Source organism: Dasypus novemcinctus, chromosome 23 (genome assembly GCF_030445035.2).
Source record: "Dasypus novemcinctus isolate mDasNov1 chromosome 23, mDasNov1.1.hap2, whole genome shotgun sequence".
Lineage (NCBI taxonomy): Eukaryota > Metazoa > Chordata > Mammalia > Cingulata > Dasypodidae > Dasypus > Dasypus novemcinctus.
The window spans coordinates 11,345,751-11,365,021 of NC_080695.1; the positions used below are offsets into that span (position 1 = coordinate 11,345,751).

General features: G+C 49.8%; 1 protein-coding gene and 1 long non-coding RNA gene across 9 annotated transcripts in view; one reads left to right on the forward strand and one right to left on the reverse strand.

The window, feature by feature from the left end:
* Positions 1 to 287: 287 nt before the first annotated feature.
* Positions 288 to 19,271, reverse strand: part of RNF216 (ring finger protein 216) — a 204,825-nt gene continuing 185,841 nt past the window's right edge. For all 7 annotated transcript variants that reach the window (XM_058285740.2, XM_058285738.1, XM_058285737.1 and 4 more), the window contains 3 exons: positions 18,857 to 19,079; positions 3,829 to 3,898; positions 288 to 3,382 (listed from right to left, as the gene is read on the reverse strand). In XM_058285740.2, the coding sequence (XP_058141723.1) occupies positions 3,063 to 3,382; positions 3,829 to 3,898; positions 18,857 to 19,079 (613 nt within the window). In that variant the 3' untranslated portion in view covers positions 288 to 3,062. The remainder of the gene's footprint in view (positions 3,383 to 3,828; positions 3,899 to 18,856; positions 19,080 to 19,271) is intronic.
* LOC111763344 (uncharacterized) lies at positions 1,137 to 18,457 on the forward strand. Of its 2 annotated transcripts, XR_009182906.1 has the most exons (4): positions 1,137 to 4,173; positions 7,530 to 7,615; positions 15,330 to 15,483; positions 17,142 to 18,457. It is a non-coding gene; the product is annotated as an uncharacterized lncRNA (long non-coding RNA). The 2 variants fall into 2 exon arrangements; XR_011647165.1 differs by having other exon boundaries at positions 3,892 to 5,014; positions 7,530 to 15,483.

Genomic DNA, 19,271 nt, shown 5'->3' on the forward strand with positions numbered 1-19,271 from the left:
GCTGGAGTGGGATCCTGTGCCTAAACCCTAAAGGAACCTTGTCTCCAGTCTGGGCCTCGGGAGCCACCGAAGCAGGATTAGCACGGCAGAATACAGTTCCCAGGTAGGGTGGCGGGGGAAGCTTTTACTTTGTGGTGCAGGAGTGGCCCCCTCCTGGGTTTCCTGCTGTCCGGCTCAAATCCTGCAGCCCACCCAGTCCCTGCCCTCATCTGATCTGTCACTCCCCAGGAAATGAGGCTGCACCGTGGGCTGTCCGCAGGGCCCCTGAGCGCCAACGGAAGCAGGGGGAGGAATGCACGAACATTTATTTACAAAAGACCCAAGTTACATATGATACAGGCTTTGTACACACAGTAGTTGAAACAAGACAGCTTATTTTATGTATTTTTGCTACCAGGTGGAGAACTTTTTTTAATAAATGACTTATTTTCAGCTATTTTCATACAAAGTGACAGATCATGCACAATTATTTTTTAGTTTTTAAATCTCTTGCTAAGTGCAAATACTAGATTCCTCTCTCCAGTTTTAAGGCAAGTAAAAAGGGACTGTTGCTGCAGCTTCTTGCTCTTGGGAGCAAGTGCCACTACTGGGGCCTGGCTCCAGGCCTCCTGCTGTTTCCCAGATAAGGGGTAGTCCGTGATTTCCTGTCACTCGCACCTGAGTGGCAACTTGCTGCCCCCTTAGCCCACTCGCTAGGACCAATGGGTTACCCGGGGCCCAGGGTTCCCCCAACCCCGAGATGCCTGGGGGGTGAGGCGATCACTGTCACCACCCCCAGCCTCCTGCTGGGATCCAGGAGGCCTGGCCCCTCGACAGAACCTCTTGCACGGCCGGGGCTGCAGGGCGGAGTGGGGCAGGACTCCTCCGTGGAAGGCGCGAGCCTCACTGATGGACGAGGAGTTGGCCCTGGTGCTCCCCTGCGAGTTCTAGGGGGCAGTCAGGGTCCATCCGCTGGGGCGGTTCTGCCGTGCCGTCAGCAGCCGTCCCTAGGGAGCTGCGGGGAACATGCTTCCAGGGGTACTTAATGTCACTGTGCTTTGGAGGAAGTCACTAACACCCCCAAGGCATGCCTGGAGCCCACGTGACCCGCGCTGGGAACCCACAGATGGGAAGCTTTGCAAAAGGCACTGTGTAGTCAGGCTGGTACCAAAGCTCGGGTGGCCAAGCAGGGGAGGGGGCTGGGGCAGACGAGCCCGTGGACCTCCTCCCCCTCCTGGCATCAGCCCTCTCCTGCCTTGTCTTCCCACCCTCAGAGCCCTCATCCTGAGAAAAGGCAGAGAGAATGGGCAGTGTAAGGGATATTTTCCCATTTTAATCCTTGAAACAGCCTGGTAAGCCAAGGGTGGCACTGCCCGAGGGGCCTGGGGGTGGAGCGCTGGGCGCCTGCACAGGTGGGCAGCGGGCACACCTGGGTCTCCAGGATGTGGTGGCTACAGGAGCCAGTAGGACAAAGCCCTGAGCTGCAGGCAACACGCTGCACCCCTCCTGGCCGGGCGCCCAGCCCGGCCTCTGCGCTCTGGATGTGGGAGTGTGCGTCCACGCCCTGGGTTGCTTCTGGGATCCTCATAGCCGAGAGGACCACAGCAGCGTGAACCAAGAGGGCTGACAGGACAGCCAAGACCAAGACTGCAACGTCTGTGACAAGAAGCTAAGACAGCCGAACACGGTCAGGGCTTCTGGCCTCTGCTCTCGAGTGGGCTGGAACCTGGCGTATCACGAAGGGGCGTCTGGGGGAGAGGGCAGCTCCAGACCAGGGCCGAGGCCCCACGGGAAGGGCTCAGCAAGTTGCTACAGAGCTGGTGCTCTGGGACCTTGGAAAAGGGGCAGCCCCCTCCCACCCAGGAGGTCGCCCAGGACTTCATCCTTGGATGATGAGGAAGGGTGCCCCCCTCAGTATGGCCAGAGGAACAGCCACCAGGCTGCCTGGGAAGCCACCAGGATGCACAGGTGGTCCAGCCCCACCCGGACGCCTGCAGTCACAGCTATCTCAGAGGGACCCTGCGACCAGTTTCAGGACCACCCAGCCCTTATCAGGGGCCTGGTGCGGGCAACAGATCTCACAGACTGATTTTCCAGAGACAGAAGATGAGACACCAGTAGGCTGTGAAAACAGGGTGAGTCAACAGGAGCTTAAGTTTCTTTAGATAAGCTACAAAACAAAACTGTACCATGAGATGGTTCTCGGCTGCGGTCTGATTTGAATGAATCAAGAAGGGAAGAGGAGAGGACCTTTCCCACCAAGGCCCCTAGGGTTCTGGCCTTGGTGACAGTCCAAGAGGACGGCAATGCCACCTGAGGAGACATGGCCTGCGGACACTGCTCTGCTACCTCTTGACCAGCTAAGCCTTTGTGGGGGACGGGAGCGGCAGCCTCTGGCCTCCAGTGTGCGGGCAGGGAGAGCCCCATCCAGGGCACAGCTCTCTGCCTCAAGGCTCCCCAAGGAGCCTTGACCGAGAAGAGCAGGACCCCGAGTCCTGGAACCACACGCACTGCCCCAGGCCGGGAACAGACAGCCACTGCTCACTTTCCAGCCAGCCTTGGTAAGGGAGTGAGTGACAGGAAGAAGAACCCGACCTCAGGACAAGGGTTCACATCTCTCACCTCTCTGCAAACGCTGCTCTTGGAACCATCTTTATTGTGGACTAGACTGCTGCGTGAAGGCCTGTGCGGTTTAGAATCCAGAAAGGCGTCTCCCGGCGGTGCCTTTCCTGCTGTCTTTTGGGGACGGGATGGAGGCAAACCCTCTGTCCCTGTCTCCTCATGGCCAGCAGAACCTGCCCAAACACCAAGCCCCTCATCCCATGGCCAGGCAGCACCCAACGCACCACCCGCCTTCCACCCACTGCGGCGTCACAGAGCCGGGGCCATCCCAAGAGGAGCACTGGCCCGTCCTTCCAGGCATCGTAGTCCTTTGGCCCTGGGCGGGAGGGAAGGTTCAAGTAAGTTGCTGCATCTGTCCACCTCCGCCTGGCCCAGCGAAGGCCCAGGGATGCTCTGACCTGGCCGGGAACCAATCATTCCTCCTGCGTGGCTCTAGGAAAGCAGGGGGGAGGGCGGTGCCCTTAGAACCGGTGCCGTGGCTGGGGCCCGAAGTGCATGGGCAGGTTGTGCTCCAGAGGGACGTTGATGGCGGCGAATTCGTAGTTGACGCGCATGTTGGGCAGGGGGGGCACGTAGGGTGCAGGGATGGGGCCCATGTTGATGGGGAAGTTGTTGAACATGGGCCTCACGGGTGGCAGGGGGAAGGGTGGGTGCACAAAGGCGTAGGGGGGGATTGGTGGCTGGTGCAGGTTCTGGGGAACGGGCCTTGCGAGGACTTCGATCCTCTGGACTTTTTCCGGAGGTTTCTCCATGGGGGGCCCAATGCGTTTGAAGGTGTTCTCTGCAAAGAAGACGGGATTTAGTAGAGAAGACCAGGTGGAGTTGGCTCTGTCTGTGACACTTTCCATTACAGCTAAAGCCTGGACCCATTTAATTCCTCTTTGAACCGCAATAGATCAGGCTGGGCTAACATTTGCTTTCAGTCAGGTTTGGCTTCCATTATTTCCTAAGCCCCAACTCACCCCAGGACCACTCCCACCGCCCTCCCCACCACGAAGGAGGTACCAAAACCATCCCAGGCTTGGGTGGCTGTTTCCCAAGGGATGCACTCTGGCCTGTGCCAGGATCCCAGGGAGGACAGCAACCGGCACTCAGTGTCCCTTGGTGCTCTCCTCCCTTCTCCGTGGCTCACACGTGGCCCCTGCAGGCCCCAGCGGGGGAGGAGGGGTGGGGAGCACCTAGTGTGGTGCCCAGGCTGTGGGGACGTCCCTGGGGGGAAGGACTTGCCTCCGTTCTTCCTCTTCTGTTCCTTTTCAGCCTCCTTCTGGATTTCCTCTATTAGCTTCTCATCATCTTCCTAAAATAAAAACAACAAGATGGGTGAGCTCGTTTTCCACAGGATTCAGCTGGTGTGAGGGCGCAGCGTGCTTCAGAGGCCCGGCTGTGGACCACACCTGGCACCTGCTGATGAGCAGAGGGGTCCTGGCCCACATGCCGCTCATTCCCACTTCCTCACACATCATCTTCCTGCGTCACCGGACTGGTGCTTCCCTGAGGCAGCCTGTCTGAAAGGCGGGGACAGCGGCGGCAAGAGTTCTGCCTGCTTGGATCACCGAGCTGTCAGCAGGCAGAGTAAGAACTGTTGGTAGCTTAGAGGAGGGCTTGTGAAGGGGTGTGGGATGGGCCAGGCCTGAGAAGTTTCAGACCTGGAGACCACTGTCTCTGGGCCCACAGCCCTTCTGTGCAGAGCCCTGAGCCAGGCGGAGCTGGAGCATGGGTCGCTGTGTGCAGCCAGAGGCGCTCTGGGGCTGCACTGGGCAAGTGGGGTGTGCTGGGCACTGTGTGGGGAGGCCTGGGCTGCCTTCCCAGGAAACACCAGCCCTAGGCATGCTTGCTTCGTTTAAATGGTCCTGGAGTCTAAGACACTGCTCAATGGCCCTAGAAAAAGGCTTCCCAGGTTCCCCTGGGGCTGAGGAACATGCACTGGGGGGAACAGGAAAGGAAGGACTGTGTGCCTCTTTGCTGCTGGCGCTGGGGCTGCCCCTGGCAACCTCCCCCAGTCCTGAAGCACCTTGTACGGGGCTGAGCACTACAGGACTCCAACCAGCCGTGGGAGGGGTCCGCTCAGGGAGGGTGCAGAATGCCAGAGTGCAGCAACAAAATTCAACTGCAGGAAGGTGTGCTCTGCTTCCTGGGGCTTCCAGTTGCTTCTCTAGGAATTAGGAGCAGTCAAGCTGGGAAGAAGTATGGGCAAGGGCAGTGGTTCCCAATGTGGGCGGAGGAGTGTAGCAGCCAGTTTCAGTATTGCAAGCAACCCAACAGAAGCACTTCTTTCCCAGCCAAGGCCTCAGAGCCTCACCAGATGGTCAGGTTTCTTTGCCTCAGGCTGCAATAAATATACTGGGGATAATTCTGGATCTCTCATGCTGATCTGAAGCTGCCTGCCTGGTGACATCCCTGGAACTTCTGAGAGGTGAGGGGAGGGCCATATAGGGGTGGGGTGGGTGGGGATTGGGGGAACACAAGCTAGAAATACCCCTTGGAAATCCTCGGACCAGAGGAAAGAGTGGTGGCCTCCACAAGGGGACTGATCAAGGGACAGCTGGCACATTACTTAGCAGGTCAATGTCACAGCCAAGGCAGCAAGCAGTGGCTTTACTGCACAGCTGAGAACCTTCAATGATTCTCGAGTCATAGATTTTGTTCCACACATGTGCTGAATGCTTTCATGGGCTAGACCCAGTTCTGAGTTTATTGGCTAAACTCTTGATCAGCAATGAAACAAAACCTCATACAGATGGAATGAATAAATTTTTATGCAACATATTCCCTTTGTTTGGTAGGTAAGACGATTTCAGGACAGAGACCATGGGTTCCAGTGGCAACAGCGGGAGACCCTGCTCCACTCATGTGCTCCAGGCCTCAGATGCCTGAGGAGGAGTCGGGATGAGATGGTCCTTTGAGACCATCTCCTCTCTCCCCTTCTGACATTTGGAAACTCTTATCACCTACCCAAGTCTTTCTCAGCAAAAGGAACCCCAGCTGGTGTGCTGAACAAGGCAGGTTGAAGGGGAGGGCTCCGAGCTGAGAGTGACAAAGCTAAGCTCCCATCATGCATCTGACAAGCTGCAAAATGCCCATGCATATCAGAGATTCATAAATATGGGAGGAATCCTGGGGGGCGGGGGGCAGATCTTGCCCACCTCATATAATGCAGACAAAACCTCTGGAAAAACCAAGACATGGTCCAAAACTAATCATTAGGCAAATCAACACAAACAAGGTTTGGTGGACACAGCTTGAAGTTCTCCATGTGAACATCTAGATTAATTCTACTAAACCACCTGGATTAGGAGCTGGCAAACCTCTCAATTTTGGTTCTGGGGCAGGCCTAGGAAAAAGACTGAGGGAAACAAAAGGGAACAAAGAACAGGAAAGTGATCAAGAAAACTGGAAAGCAGGAAGAGGGTAGTGGCTCTCCACTCCTTAGCTCAGTCACCTGGGGCAAGCCCTGAACATGCCTGAGTCTCATCACCACATCTGTCACGGGCACAGGCGGATGCTGTGAGGCCCAAATATGGTGCAGTACATGAAGAACTCAGCACAAAGTGAGCACTAGGTGCTGGGAGGCAGCGATTAAGATTTTAGGAAGATGGAAAGTTCTAAGCAGAAGTGGTACAGATTGGGGAAAACCCCCCACATTTCTTTCCATTGATTTCTTTTTTAAAGATTTATTTATTTCTCTCTCCCCCCACCACCCCGGTTGTCTGTTCTCTGTGTCTATTGGCTGTGTGTTCTTTTTTGCCCACTTCTGTTGTTGTCAGTGGCACGGGAATCTGTGTTTCTTTTTGTTGCGTCATCTTGTTGTGTCAGCTCTCTGCATGTGCAGCTCCACTCTTGGGCAGGCTGCACTTTCTTTCGCGCTGGGTGGCTCTCCTTATGGGGAGCACTCCTTGCACGTGGGGCTCCCCTACGCGGGGGACACCCCTGTGTGGCAGGGCACTCCTTGCGCACATCAGCACTGAGCATGGGCCAGCTGCACGTGGACCTTCCATGTGGTAGACGGATGCCCTAACCACTGGGCCAAGACCGCTGCCTCCACTGACTTTTTATTCATTCATTTTCATTTTTAATTTTGTCCCTATGCTTTTTAAAATTTTAATACTTTTATTTTTAAAGAAGCTTTAGATTATATAAATGTTATATCAAAGACATATACCCCACCCCTCCCCCTCCCACACTTGCCTACATTAACATCTTTCATTAGTGTGGAACATTTGTTACAACTGATGAAAACTTACTGAAGCATTGTAGTAACCAAGGACTATAGTTTACATTATAGTTTACACTTTTCCCTGCACAATTTTATAGGTTTTGCAATTTCATTGTCCCAACGTCGCCCCGTTACACCTATTTTCCCTCTCCCTCCCCTTAGAACTCTGGTGGTCACTGCCTTTAGATCAATGACAGTGCTAGAATAATAAGTTTACTTCAGTCCACAGTTGCTTTCCCTGTGGCTTCTTTATGGTATCAGTGAGCCAGGTCTCCTGATTTTGACCCTTTATTAAATGTAATTTTTTTTTTAGGTATCAGGGCTGGGGATTGAACCTGGGACCTGGTATGTGGGAAGCTGGCACTAACCATTGAGCCACACTAGCTTCCCTTAGTTGGTATCTTCGTTTTATTTTTTTAAAGAAGCACTGGGAACCGAACCTGGGACCTCCCATGTGGGAAGCAGGTGCTCAACTGCTTGAGTCACATATGCTCCCAGTTGTAATTATTAGTACATCATAGTCATCTCACCCATCTGTGCTTATTAAACCCTAAAGGAACACTTGGGGCCTTCCATAGCACTTGATGAGACTTTAGAAACCATCCATCTCAACTTTCCTAGAGCTCAGACACTGGGGTCCAAGAGAAAAGGTCCTGTTCAAAGTTGTGGCGAGTTGGTGGTAGAGTGAGGACAAATGCTTTATGTGGTTCCACAGGATCATTCAAACAGTCTTTCTGGAGAAAACCTACAGAAAAGATAATGAAGGCTGCACATCCCGCACTGACCGGCTTTGCAATTTTGGTGAGTACTCATTATTTCATTAGATAAATGTCCTGAGTGCCCATGACACACGAGGCACTGTGCTGGCTGCTGGAGACATAGCAAAGAGCAAGGCAGACCAGGTTTCTCCCCTCACAGGGCCTATTTATATTTCTGGGTTCATTTGGAACTCCATGTGGGCTTAAAGGGTACTTTCTTAGCATTAAAGACTAGCCCCCTCTTCTCCTCAGGCTTGCTCATGATCTTTCTGACAGGAAACATGAGGTATGAGGGACGAGAGGCCTTCTCCTTGGGAGGAGATTCCAGCCCCTTAAAGCACGGCTGCAGGTATGTGCAGGACATAGCCTGATTTTTCAATACCAAGTTTCCTGTGACACATCAAAAGCTCCTGATAGAAGTTAGTCACTGAATATATCCAGTTAAGAAATCCCCAGAGGTGGGCCTGAGGTATCTGCACATATGAGCTTAGCTTTCTGATAAAACTGGCCGGCTTCTGGAGAATAGGGCAATCAAGGCCCCCTATGTGGGCAGACCCCCAGGTTGCCTCTTCAGCTTTCTTCCTGTATAGGAGGAGGAGGAGAAGCCGGAGTGTCCTGAGAAAACAAGGCCGCGTGCTTTACCTTGAAGAAAGTCACCGGAAGTTTCTGCCCTCCAGATTCCTTCCTTTGTTCTGACTGCTCTTCTGACTTGGAGAATTGACTCAAGAGCATTTTTCTTTTCTTTTCTTTCTTTTTTTTTTTAAAGATGCATTTATTTATTTAATTCCCCTCCTCCCCCGGTTGTCTGTTCTGTGTCTATTTGCTGCGTCTTGTTTCTTTGTCTGCGTCTGTTGTCGTCAGCAGCACGGGAAGTGTGGGCAGCGCCATTCCTGGGCAGGCTGCACTTTCTTTCGCGCTGGGCGGCTCTCCTTATGGGGCGCACTCCTTGCGCGTGGGGCTCCCCTACACGGGGGACACCCCTGTGTGGCACGGCACTCCTTGCGCGCATCAGCACCGCGCATGGGCCAGCTCCACACGGGTCAAGGAGGCCCGGGGTTTGAACCGCGGACCTCCCATGTGGTAGACGGACGCCATAACCACTGGGCCAAGTCCGCTTCCCAAGATCATTTTTCTTGAAGTCCTTTCTTTCCCTTGTTGGACAGTATCCTTGGATTTTAAATGCAGTCACAAAATGTTGGTGCTCAACTACGCTTAGGAATTATTTTTACCATAAATCACAAGTAAACTGTCTGTTCTAGTTAGAAATGGGTGAGGCATTTCAGATTTCAACGCTGGAGTCACAGTTCTGCGTTTGGTAACTGAGAACTACAATAATTTTTACACTGGACAGTACTTTTTCAGCTCACTTGTTAGTCTCTGAAAGGAAGGTTCCTTCCTCACAGTTTCCCATAAGCAGTTTAAATCCCTCCAGGTGCAGGTGAAGGTAGCTCAGGGTTTGGTTTTACTAGTAAATGGGAAGACTGGCCCCTCATCAGAACAGCTTTGGTTCTGGCCTGAGTGACAGATGCGGGCTCCGGAGCCCTTCCTGCAGGGGAGGGAGTGCCCTCAGGAAACATTCTAGGTGTTCTGCATGCCCTGATTCACGGTGAAGGACATCTGTAAAAAGCTTTGCTGTTTTGCAAATCTGGGACACACACAGACTGTGGGAGGTGGGGGACCACCACCACGAGGAAGGACAATGACGAGCGGGCCTGGCGAGTGGGCTGGGTCTAGCTCTCAGCAAGCATCAGGGTCCCTTACCTAGGGGCCGAGTCACGGGCAGGAAACTCAGGCTTGCTGAGCTTCATCTTAAAGCAGTTAGTGGCTTCAAAAGAGAGGTGGCCCAAGTGACAGGAGGAACTTGCGCTTGGGGCTCCACAGACCTGGGCTTTGGTCCCAGCTCTGCCTGCCACTACCTAACCTGGAGCCTCTTTATTTCTAATTCTAAAGCACGCTGACCGCAAGGAGCAGGCGATTTCCCTTCTATAAAGTGCCAAGCACAGAGATAAGAACGAGAACAGCTCGCACTCACTGGGAGGTGACAACATGCCAGGGCTTGTTCTCAGCCCTGTACATGTATTTATTTAGCCTTTATAACAACTGTTGGAGTTAGCTACCATTAACTAATCCCCACCTCACAAGTGAGGAAACAGGCATGGTGAGGCCTGAGCCAGGCAGAGCAGTCTAAAGCCTGAGCTCTTAACCGCTCGTTAGCCACCAGCTCTTAACCACGCAAACCACTAGCGCAGAGCAGACCCTGGCCAGCGGGCGGGGCTGCCCCAGCTCGGCATACCCTGTCCTCAGCACTCTGTCAGAAACAACTGTTTTTAGTTTCTGCTGTGCTCTTAAAGGAGTGCATCCTACCCTGTGAGACGCAACAGGATTCTTTCTGGGATGGGCAGAACTCAACGCATCTAAGCCCTCCTTTCTCCACTAAAAACAAGAATTTAGAGAAGAGGCAAAACACAACCCAATATGCCACCTCAGCAAAAGGAGACGAACAGCCAGCAATGCAGAGAAGGGGGCTGCTTCCCGGAAACAGCTAGGGATTAATTCCTCTTTCCTCGGGCTCGGGCTGCCCAGAAGTGCACAGGCCACCTCCCAGGTGATGTTTTAGGCACTCGTACAGCAAATGGCAAGAGCCCAGTGGCGCCCCCAAGCCCGCTTCTGCACCAGGGTCTATCACTGAAGCAAACCTGGTAAGGGACTCCCTTGGGCACTCAGGCCCCATGGCTGCCGACCAGTGTTCCCACAGCCCATGGTTTTTGGCCCATCTTGAGGATGGAAACCCAAGCGTCAGGGTTTCTTTACCTGACACATTTTTGCAGGAGTTCCCAGATGACTACCACAGGGGTCCCAGAGGATCTGATCTTTCTGCCCTCTTCTTTCCATACCCAAAACATCACATTTGTAGTTCTCATTCACACTGAAAAATATCATTATTTCCTTTCCTAATATTCAAATATATATCCATTTAAACAACTTTGGAAGAAAAAGTTTAAATAAAACAATAATAAAAAAAATCACCCATGATTCCTCAGTGGAAGTAACTACTGGGAACATTATTATTTTTTATTCCCCCCCCATTGCAGCTTGCTTGCTGTCTGCTCTCTGTGTCCATTTGCTGCACGCTCTTCTGTGTTTTTTGCTTGTCTCCCTTTGTGTTGCATCACCTTGCTGAGTCGGTTCTCCATGGCCCTTGCGGGCCGTTGGCTCTCTGCGGCGTGGAGGCCCCGGGACGCAAACCAGGGCCTCCCATATGGTAGACAAGAGCCCAACTGATTGAGACACAGCCGCTTTACTAGGAACATTTTGGTACATTTCGCATTGGTTGTTTTTGTATCTGCACGTGCAATTTTTAAGGAGATACTGGGGACTGAACCTGGGACCTATTCATGAGAAGCAGGCGCTTAGCACTGAGCTACACCTGCTCCCCATACATACTTACTTTCAAAGCCCATGGAGATTATGTTCAAGAAGATGATGCGCTACATCTGCAGACCCATTTACAACTGCACACCCCTGCAGTTCACGCACATCCTCTTTCCAAGTCTCTCCCCCTGCTGCAGCAGGTGCACGAAGGGCTTCCCATGAGGAAGGGGAGGCTCAGAGTAGGGACTGGCTGATGATCCCCAGTGGTGAGCAATGAGACCTGGAGCAGGGTGGCTTGGTTGCTCCTGCTCTGAGGGCAGGAGGTATTCAGGCCCGGGGTGACTGGGTAGTTCTCGACCGCAGTGGGGAGCCTCGGGTGGGCTACTGGGCCCTTCCAACTGCTCTGCTCTCAACAGGGCTGGAAGCTAAACCAGAACCCCTGAGCTCCCTGCATGCCCTGTCTTGGCCAGCTGGGAAGGTGGGAGCAGAGGAGGCTGGCTCAGCTATCCGAAGGACCCAAGTGAACGGGCACTTAGCGTGGCAGGCCCCCTCTGGCCCTGTGTGCCCGGCCTGCAGCATGGGCTTTGTGAGGATCAAGTAGACCTGCATTAAGTTCCCTCCCGCCCCCCACCCCTCACACCTCCTGACCTCCACGAAAACCTTCAGACACACACACACAGAATGGTTCCTTTCTGGTAAGGGTGGGTTCTGATAAGAGGGCCCAAGACTGGTAGAGTTTCAGGAGTGTAAAGAAGCGCCAGGCCGAAGGAGAGACGAGCAGCGCCTTCCACTGCTGCCGTGGCTGCTCTGGGCAGGGGACGCCTGCACCACGGACCAAGTGGACTGGGGCCTGAAGGAGCATGTGGAGCCCAGCACGGGATGCTCACTCATCCAGCTGGGGGCATGCAGGGCCAGGGTCCCCAGACCCAAGAACTGAGGGCAAGGATCAAAGCAGAAATGCGAGATGTAGTCCCATCCATCTAGCAGATGTGGAAGAGAGCTTTAAATAAAGAGAGCTGGTTGCAGGTGAAGGTTTTATTTCCTTTCACTGAATTCCTTCGAGCTCAGCAGGATACGGAAAGTGCTGGGCCAGACACAGAAAACTCTGACACTCCTGCTTCATGTGGAGGGGCCAGGGAGCAAGGCCCAGCAGATGGTTCAAGGAGATGGAAAGAAACACTGCTGCAGTTGGTGGGAGGAAGTGAGGTGGAATTCACTGGACAGGTTTTAATATAGAGGAAAGAAAAGAAACCCTGAACTTGTCACTCAGTGTTAAAGCTTGGTACTTCTGCCCAAGGTTTGGACAGAAGAAAAGGAAAGAAAATGGGAGTGGTAAAAAGAGGAAAAAAGAGAATTATTTCACGAATGAGATATTCACATTAACCACCAGCCATAGGCTGATGGTTCCTAAAATAGATGAATATTTGGCACAAAGAGGTTCTTGCCACAGCTTCGTCTACATTTCTAGTCACCAGTGTCCAGACCACTGCTGTGAGCCCGAGAAGGGTAGGTGATTTGCCGTCATTCTTTAACTTTCTCTTCCCTTAAAAAGGTGACTGGGGATTGCAAATTGACTGCTGCTGTCCCTCCTGTGATTTGGGGGTTGGGCTGGGGCTGGGAACCAGATCATGTGTGGCCACAGCTGTGCTTAATAAACGTGCAATGATTTCATGAAAGGCTTCCAAAAGAGCTGGAGATTTAGTTTCAAATTATTCCCAGATCAGCTACAGATTGCCTGAGCAACACCAGACCCCCGCCACCCCCACCCCCACCCCCCAAGTGTCCCTCTGCAACAGGAAACTGGGGGAGGAGGCTGGGCAGGGAGTGCAGCCCAGTTTGGAACGACATATGCTGTGCAGCTGGGGCTGGGCTGGCCCAGCAGGGGGCTGGACAGCGTGCCGGGAGGAAGGGAGAGTGTATTTACAAGCGTTTGGTTAGCTTCTGCAGCAATCTTCCCAGGTCAAAGCGGTCCAGCACCCAAATACCTTTCTGTCTAGGGCTCCTCCTCCACGAGGAGGAATGTGGCCATGTTTTGACTTCTGTCAGGGTCGAGGACTCAGCCCACAGACCTGCTAGAGTTTGCTGAAGACATGCAAGAACCTTCTGTGTGGACTGGTGAGGAGTAGGGACCACTGTTGCCTGTTGTCCTTGGCAACCCTCCTTAGTGACATCAAACCCCAGTGGGGGATGGTGTCAAGGTGGTGGGAGCTGCCAGGCCCCTTCCCAGCACTGCCAATCTCTCCATGGGGAGGTTGGTCGCGAGGGTTTCCCCTGTTCCTTGGGCTCAGGGCCCTGTGGCAGCCTCTCAGGCTACCCCCGCCCCCCATCTGCAGCCATCTCGCACAAAGGCCTGGGGACCTAAAGTGAAGGGAGCCTGACATCTGCTCTCAAGACCCCAGGCACACGACCTGATCTCTCCAAATCTCGCTTTCTTCGGCTCTCTAATACTAAAAAGGACACAGCCGACAGTCTGCAAATGGGGTCCTGGGTAGCCACAAGGGGAAAACAAACCATGTTCAGTTTCAAGGACAGTACAATGATCATATGCATACTCCCTGTTTTATTAAACAGAAACAATAGTATTGAAAACAGTGACTAGAAACAAAATGCTAAGGCCAACAAGAGTTGCTAATCGTGGAAGCTGGGTGATGGGGCAACATGGGGATCCCCCATACTATTCTTTTTTTCCTTTGTAAAAAATAAATTTAAAAAGTTAAGGAAAAAATATTGAGGCCAAAAACTGCTACCAATCTAAGTTTGCAGAACCTCTGCTCGCAGGTTTCTGCCATCTCCTGCTCAACCCTCTCTTAAATGCTCTTCACCCCGCTTTCTGGAACATCATATCCCTTCTCTGTCCTGGCAGAAAGGACTGGGATGCTGGTATGGTGGTCTAATACGTGGAAAGGACCAGGACCAGGAGTGGAGAGTGCTGCCACTGCGCACTGGCCACAGTGCCTGTGGGTTTCCTCACTTGCAACACTGAGATGAGCCAGGGAGTTGTAAGTTCCCTGCCTTGGGGACTTGTGAGATTTACACATACTACCTTCAAGAAATGCTAGCGAGGGTCTACCTACTGCAGGTGTGGGAAGAGTGTGTCCCTAACCAAGTGGTTAGGCAGAAATGGTGCCAAATCGCAAACTGGTTGTAAAAGCCTTAGCGTTTTGTGGTGTGGGTGTAGCTCAGTGGTGAGTGCCTGCTTTGCATGTTCAAGGTCATAGGCTCAATCCCCAGAACCTCCTTAAAAGAAAAAAAAGGTTTTAAGGTTTTATTTGAACTGAACATGCTTCAAACTTATATACAAAAAATGAAGTTGCAGAAAACAATTCTCTGTAATTTGTCAGTCAATACCCAAGATACAAACTTTGTTTTGTATTTGATGGTGCTATGCATTTTGCCACACTTCTAGAATGCAGCCTGCCACATCGACTATGCTGACCGTTCACGGAGAGCTAACTTGTTAAACCCCGCACTTCACACTTGTGAATAAAGAAGCAGTTAGAGTATTTGGATTCAGTAAAGTCCCAGGAAAACCTTTTCCCCTGTTGCAAAATAATGCTTGTTCATTCATGCATCTAGGTTTGGCTTTGTATTCTGCTTCCTAAATCAGAAAATGATGGTTTGCTGTGACTGTTTGCATTTCTATTTCCATCCCCCTACAAAGACGGCTTGTTTGATAACACTTGTGGTCAAATGTTTTTGGCTTGTTTTTGATAACTAACAAAGAAAGTAAGTTACTGTTGACAATTTTAGCTCTTTAACGTGGAGTTAGTTCAGTTGCCCGAGCAATCTCCAGGCATTAAGCATGAAAACGCAACTTCTCTCCAGAGCATGAAGGGCCAACTCCCGAGCTGACAAGTGAGGGATTCTTCCTTGCCTTCTGGCTCATTAGGCCACAGGACAGGCTCGGGTGACAGTGCATGCTTTGTCTCACTGAAACCCTGAATGGCTCTGTGTTTCCAGAAGCCGGAACAGATGCTGGGTTGGAATTCAATCGGTATCCTGGTGAGAAAAGGAAACCGGGTTGATCCTGGACATGAGAACCTGTTTTGATGGGAATGGGACAAATGGAACAAAACCTCTGGTTATGGCTACCAGAGGAAATTGGAGGTATTTGTATTTGCCTGACCTTCATTTTGAGCAAATACAGAACCTTTCTCAATCGAGATGACAATTCAACAAGAAAACAAGAAGGCAGCCGCATGTTACAGCACCCAAACAAGGCAAAAGACATTAGAAACTTCTATAATCAATTCCATGCGTGGGAAAAAGGGGGAGGAGGCAGAAGGAACAAGAGAAAGGAAAAGAAAAAAAACCAGTGCCAAGAATAGGCCTGTTAGCCATCCTCTCTCTCCTGTTAACTCCCACCCTGCTCTTTAATTCTACAGAAAAAAATGCAGCTCAAGGAAGACTGAAGGAAAAGGAGCCCGTTTTCGTTTTCTCCTGAAGTTCTCAGAGCTCCTAAGGCCCCCAGCTGGCTAGCTGGGATGGTACTGCACAAGTCAGCAGAGGCAGCGTGAGCAACCAAGGAAACTAAAACAGGTATTTTTCTAGTAAGTGGAATAGCTAGGGCAAAGGTATGCACATTCAAACTTCTGGTTTATACTACCTAACTCCCCACTAAGCCCATTTAAAACTCCACCAACAGTGTGTGAAAATGCTTCCCCATGTCCTCACTAACACAGCAAAAGCCAATCTTGAAAATATCTGACAGTCTGATAGTTGATTTTTAAATATGCATATATTTGCTTATCAGAGGGTGGCTGTTACACAACTCCAACAGTATGCTGCTAAGTAGAAAAGTAAGCAGCTCTTTATAAGCATTTTTGCCTACTTAGAGCTTTTATTTTTTCACTTCCCCTGTCCATTTTTGTTTTCTTCTTTTTCAGTTACAGTGAGGAGACTGAGTTGATCCCCCATTTTATCATCTTCCCTTCTATGTCCCAGAGTAAAGACATTTTTCTCTGGGTCCATGATGACCCAAAATGAAGCCACGTGATAAAGCCCTGACTAACAGGCTTAAAGCAGAAGTGACTTCTGAAGCTTTTGGAAACATTCCTTAGAAAACAGCTGGGTATGCTCTTTGTCCTAACCCCTTCTGCTGCATGGAACATGGATATATCAGCCAGACCTCTTTTTATGAGCATGACCATGAGATTTCAGGGTTTACCCTAGAGACAGCAGAGCTGAAAGATGGTAACAACAGGGTCCTTGGGGCCAACGTGCTATCCCATACCTGGGCAGTCCACCTCTGTACTTATACATGGTGGAGAAATAAACTTTTATTTTGTTTAAAGTCACTGCTATTTCTGGCTTTTAATTATTCACAGCCAAATCAATCCTTATTAATACAGTTATGTTTACTGATTTCTTATTGAGTCACATTACCCTTCACGTATTAAGGAACATTTATCTACAACTATTTTCTCCAGTTTTTCATTTACCTTTATCTTTGTGTAAGGTATATTTCTGCCAAAGAGAGCTGAAGATTTTCAGTCTGGTCTTAATGAAATGTTAAGAAGAACCTTCCCCTTGTTTAAGATTGTAAAAGTCATTTACTTTGTTTTCTTGAAGTATTTGCAAACAGTTAGCTGACTGACCCCCAAACAGTTACTGAACATCCTACAAGGCAGTCAGTGTGATCCTGAGAACTGAGTCAGGTCCCATCACTCCCCTGCCTAGAGCCCTGTCTTGGCTTCCCACTGCCCTCAGAGTGAAACCCTGACCTGGAACCACGCCACCTCTCTGACTTCCCTCCGCCTAGCTCATCATCTTCCAGCCATGCTGGCCTGGTTTCTGTTCTTCAAACAGGCCACGTTTGTTTCTGCCTATCTAGCATCTTCTCCACTGCAGATGGTGCCTCCCAGAAATCTTTCCCGGATCACTCTATCTCAAAGAGACCCCTCCCCCACCTGTTCAGTTATTCTCCATTGCATCATGGTTTAGTTCCTTCACTGTATGACCTACATGAAAGATTCTTTGCTAGACTGTATTAAACTGTAAACTCCATGAGAATAAGGGTTTTTCTGTTCAGAACAGTCCTGGTAATGCTAGATATTTAAGAATGAACAAATGAGCAAATCTATCATTTCTCCAGGGATTTGACATAGTATTTTTATCATACATTAAATTCTCCTGGGTCTGTGTCTGGTCTCTATTTTGCCACTATGATTTATTTGTCTGTTCTTTTTTATTTTCAGGAGTTGCCAGAGATTGAACCCAGACCTTGTACACAGGAAGCAGGTGCTCAACCATTTGAGCTACATCCACTCCCCTATTTGCCTATACTTGTATTAGCTTATGTGGTTTTGATTAGTGTCGTTTTACAGTAAAAATTAGTCTCATTTTCAAAATCTTTTTGATTAAACATAACATTTACTTATCCAGAGAAGCAATACTGTCCATTAAAAAAAAAGTCCTGGGAAGTGGACGTGGCTCAACTGACAGAGTGTCTGTCTACCATATGGAGGGTCCAGGGTTCCATCCCCAGGGCCTCCTGACCCGTGTGGTGACCTGGCCCATCGCAGTGCTGCCATGTGCAAGAAGTGCCGTGCCATGCAGGGGTGCCCCTGTGTAGGGGTGGCTCCATGCACAAGGAGAGCTGCCCTGTGTGAATAAAGCACAACCTGCCCAGGAGTGGCGCCGCATACACGGAGAGCTGACGCAGCAAGATGACGCAGCCAAAAAGAGATGCAGTTTCCTAGTGCTGCTGGATAATGCAAGCAGTCACAGAAGAATACACAGTGAATGGACATAGAGAGCGACAATGGGGGAAAGGGGAGACAAAGAATTAAATCTTTAAAAAATAAAAAAATAAAAAAAGTCCTACTGAATTGAGAAGGCAGTTGTATTAAATCTCTGGGTTACTTTGGAGACAGTGACCTCTCCATAGTACCAAGTCTCCCCTATCAGGGACAAGGTATGTTTTCCTCCACCCGAGGCATCTTCACTTGCCCCAAGGCCTTGCCTCTGCTCCAAGTTACACTGCACCGCTTTTTCTTTCTTACTTGCTGGGGCCAACCAAAAGCAGCTGGAGTTCCTGTTTACACAGTGTTTTAACCCCTGTTGCTTTCTAATATTTTATTATTTGGTAGAACAAGTCTTCTCACATACCATTTACCCTTCCAGACCACCTCAAAACTGAGAGATTATTTCAGGAGAATTGATACCTTTCTAATATTAAAAGTTATCTAAGAACAGATCATAGGTCTTAATATGATCCATGTTCAAGGCCATGTTTTCAATAAGTTTTATAGTTTTCTTCATACATCTTTGTAGACTCTGTCAAAGTTCATTTTTAGGGTACTTTATTATTTGTATTTCTATTGTGAATGGTACTCTACATTTATTTTTTATCTAGCTACTTCTCTACTGCTTCTAATAGCTTTCTAGGTGATTATTTTTTCAGATTTTCAGGTTTAAAATGGTAAATTTGCCTTTCTTCTTTACACAGCAAAGTGTTTAGAACAATGTCTGACACATAGTGGGTATCCAATAAACATCAGCTATTACCTTCTCCGGTATTGACACCCCTTATTTTATCCTCTTACCTAATATGACTAGATGCTGCAGATCAAAATAGTGGTGACAGTCTTATAGTTTACTTTGCTGAAAATGTGTGTTTTCCTAACAACTGTTTTGAAATACTGCGATTTAAAAAAATCGCATTAAGAGAGTGTCCTTTTTATATTATTTTTTAAAAGCTTGAAATGGTATAGAACATTTTTATTTACTAAAGGGTTGAAAGAATTTGTCCATAAAACTGTATGAGTATGCTGCTTTCTGATTTCTTTCTCCATTTCTGCTATGTAATTTCCTGTCTTTTCATGAGTCAAAATTTCTTATGTATGTAAAATCTTTTTTCATTATATTATTACCCCTTACAAAAGCAATGGGCAGCTGTGCATTCACTTACAGTAGGGTCGGTCCAGAGGGAGCATCTTGAACACTCCTGGCAAGGGGCTCCGGGTGATCGAGGATGCTGGCAGAAGTGGTCATAGCCATTGATAGATACTCGACAGAGGTAGCACATTTGGGCGCCACAGCGACAAGACATGCGATTGCAGCCTTCAGATTTGATGAGGCCAGTCCCACACTTGTGGCATTTCCTAATGCGGGCAGCAGTCATTTTTTCTTCACTGAAAAAAGGAAACATGATTGGAGATGGCAAGGAAGATGAAGAGGAAAGAAACATTATTAAGTATTCATTTCTTTCCACATATAATGACTGCCTAGCCCCTTGGGTGACATTCAAATAGTGAAAAGGGCCTGTTTTCTAGAGTCTGAGAACTGAGTCCAAAGCTGACTCACTTGACTGCGATGGGTAAATC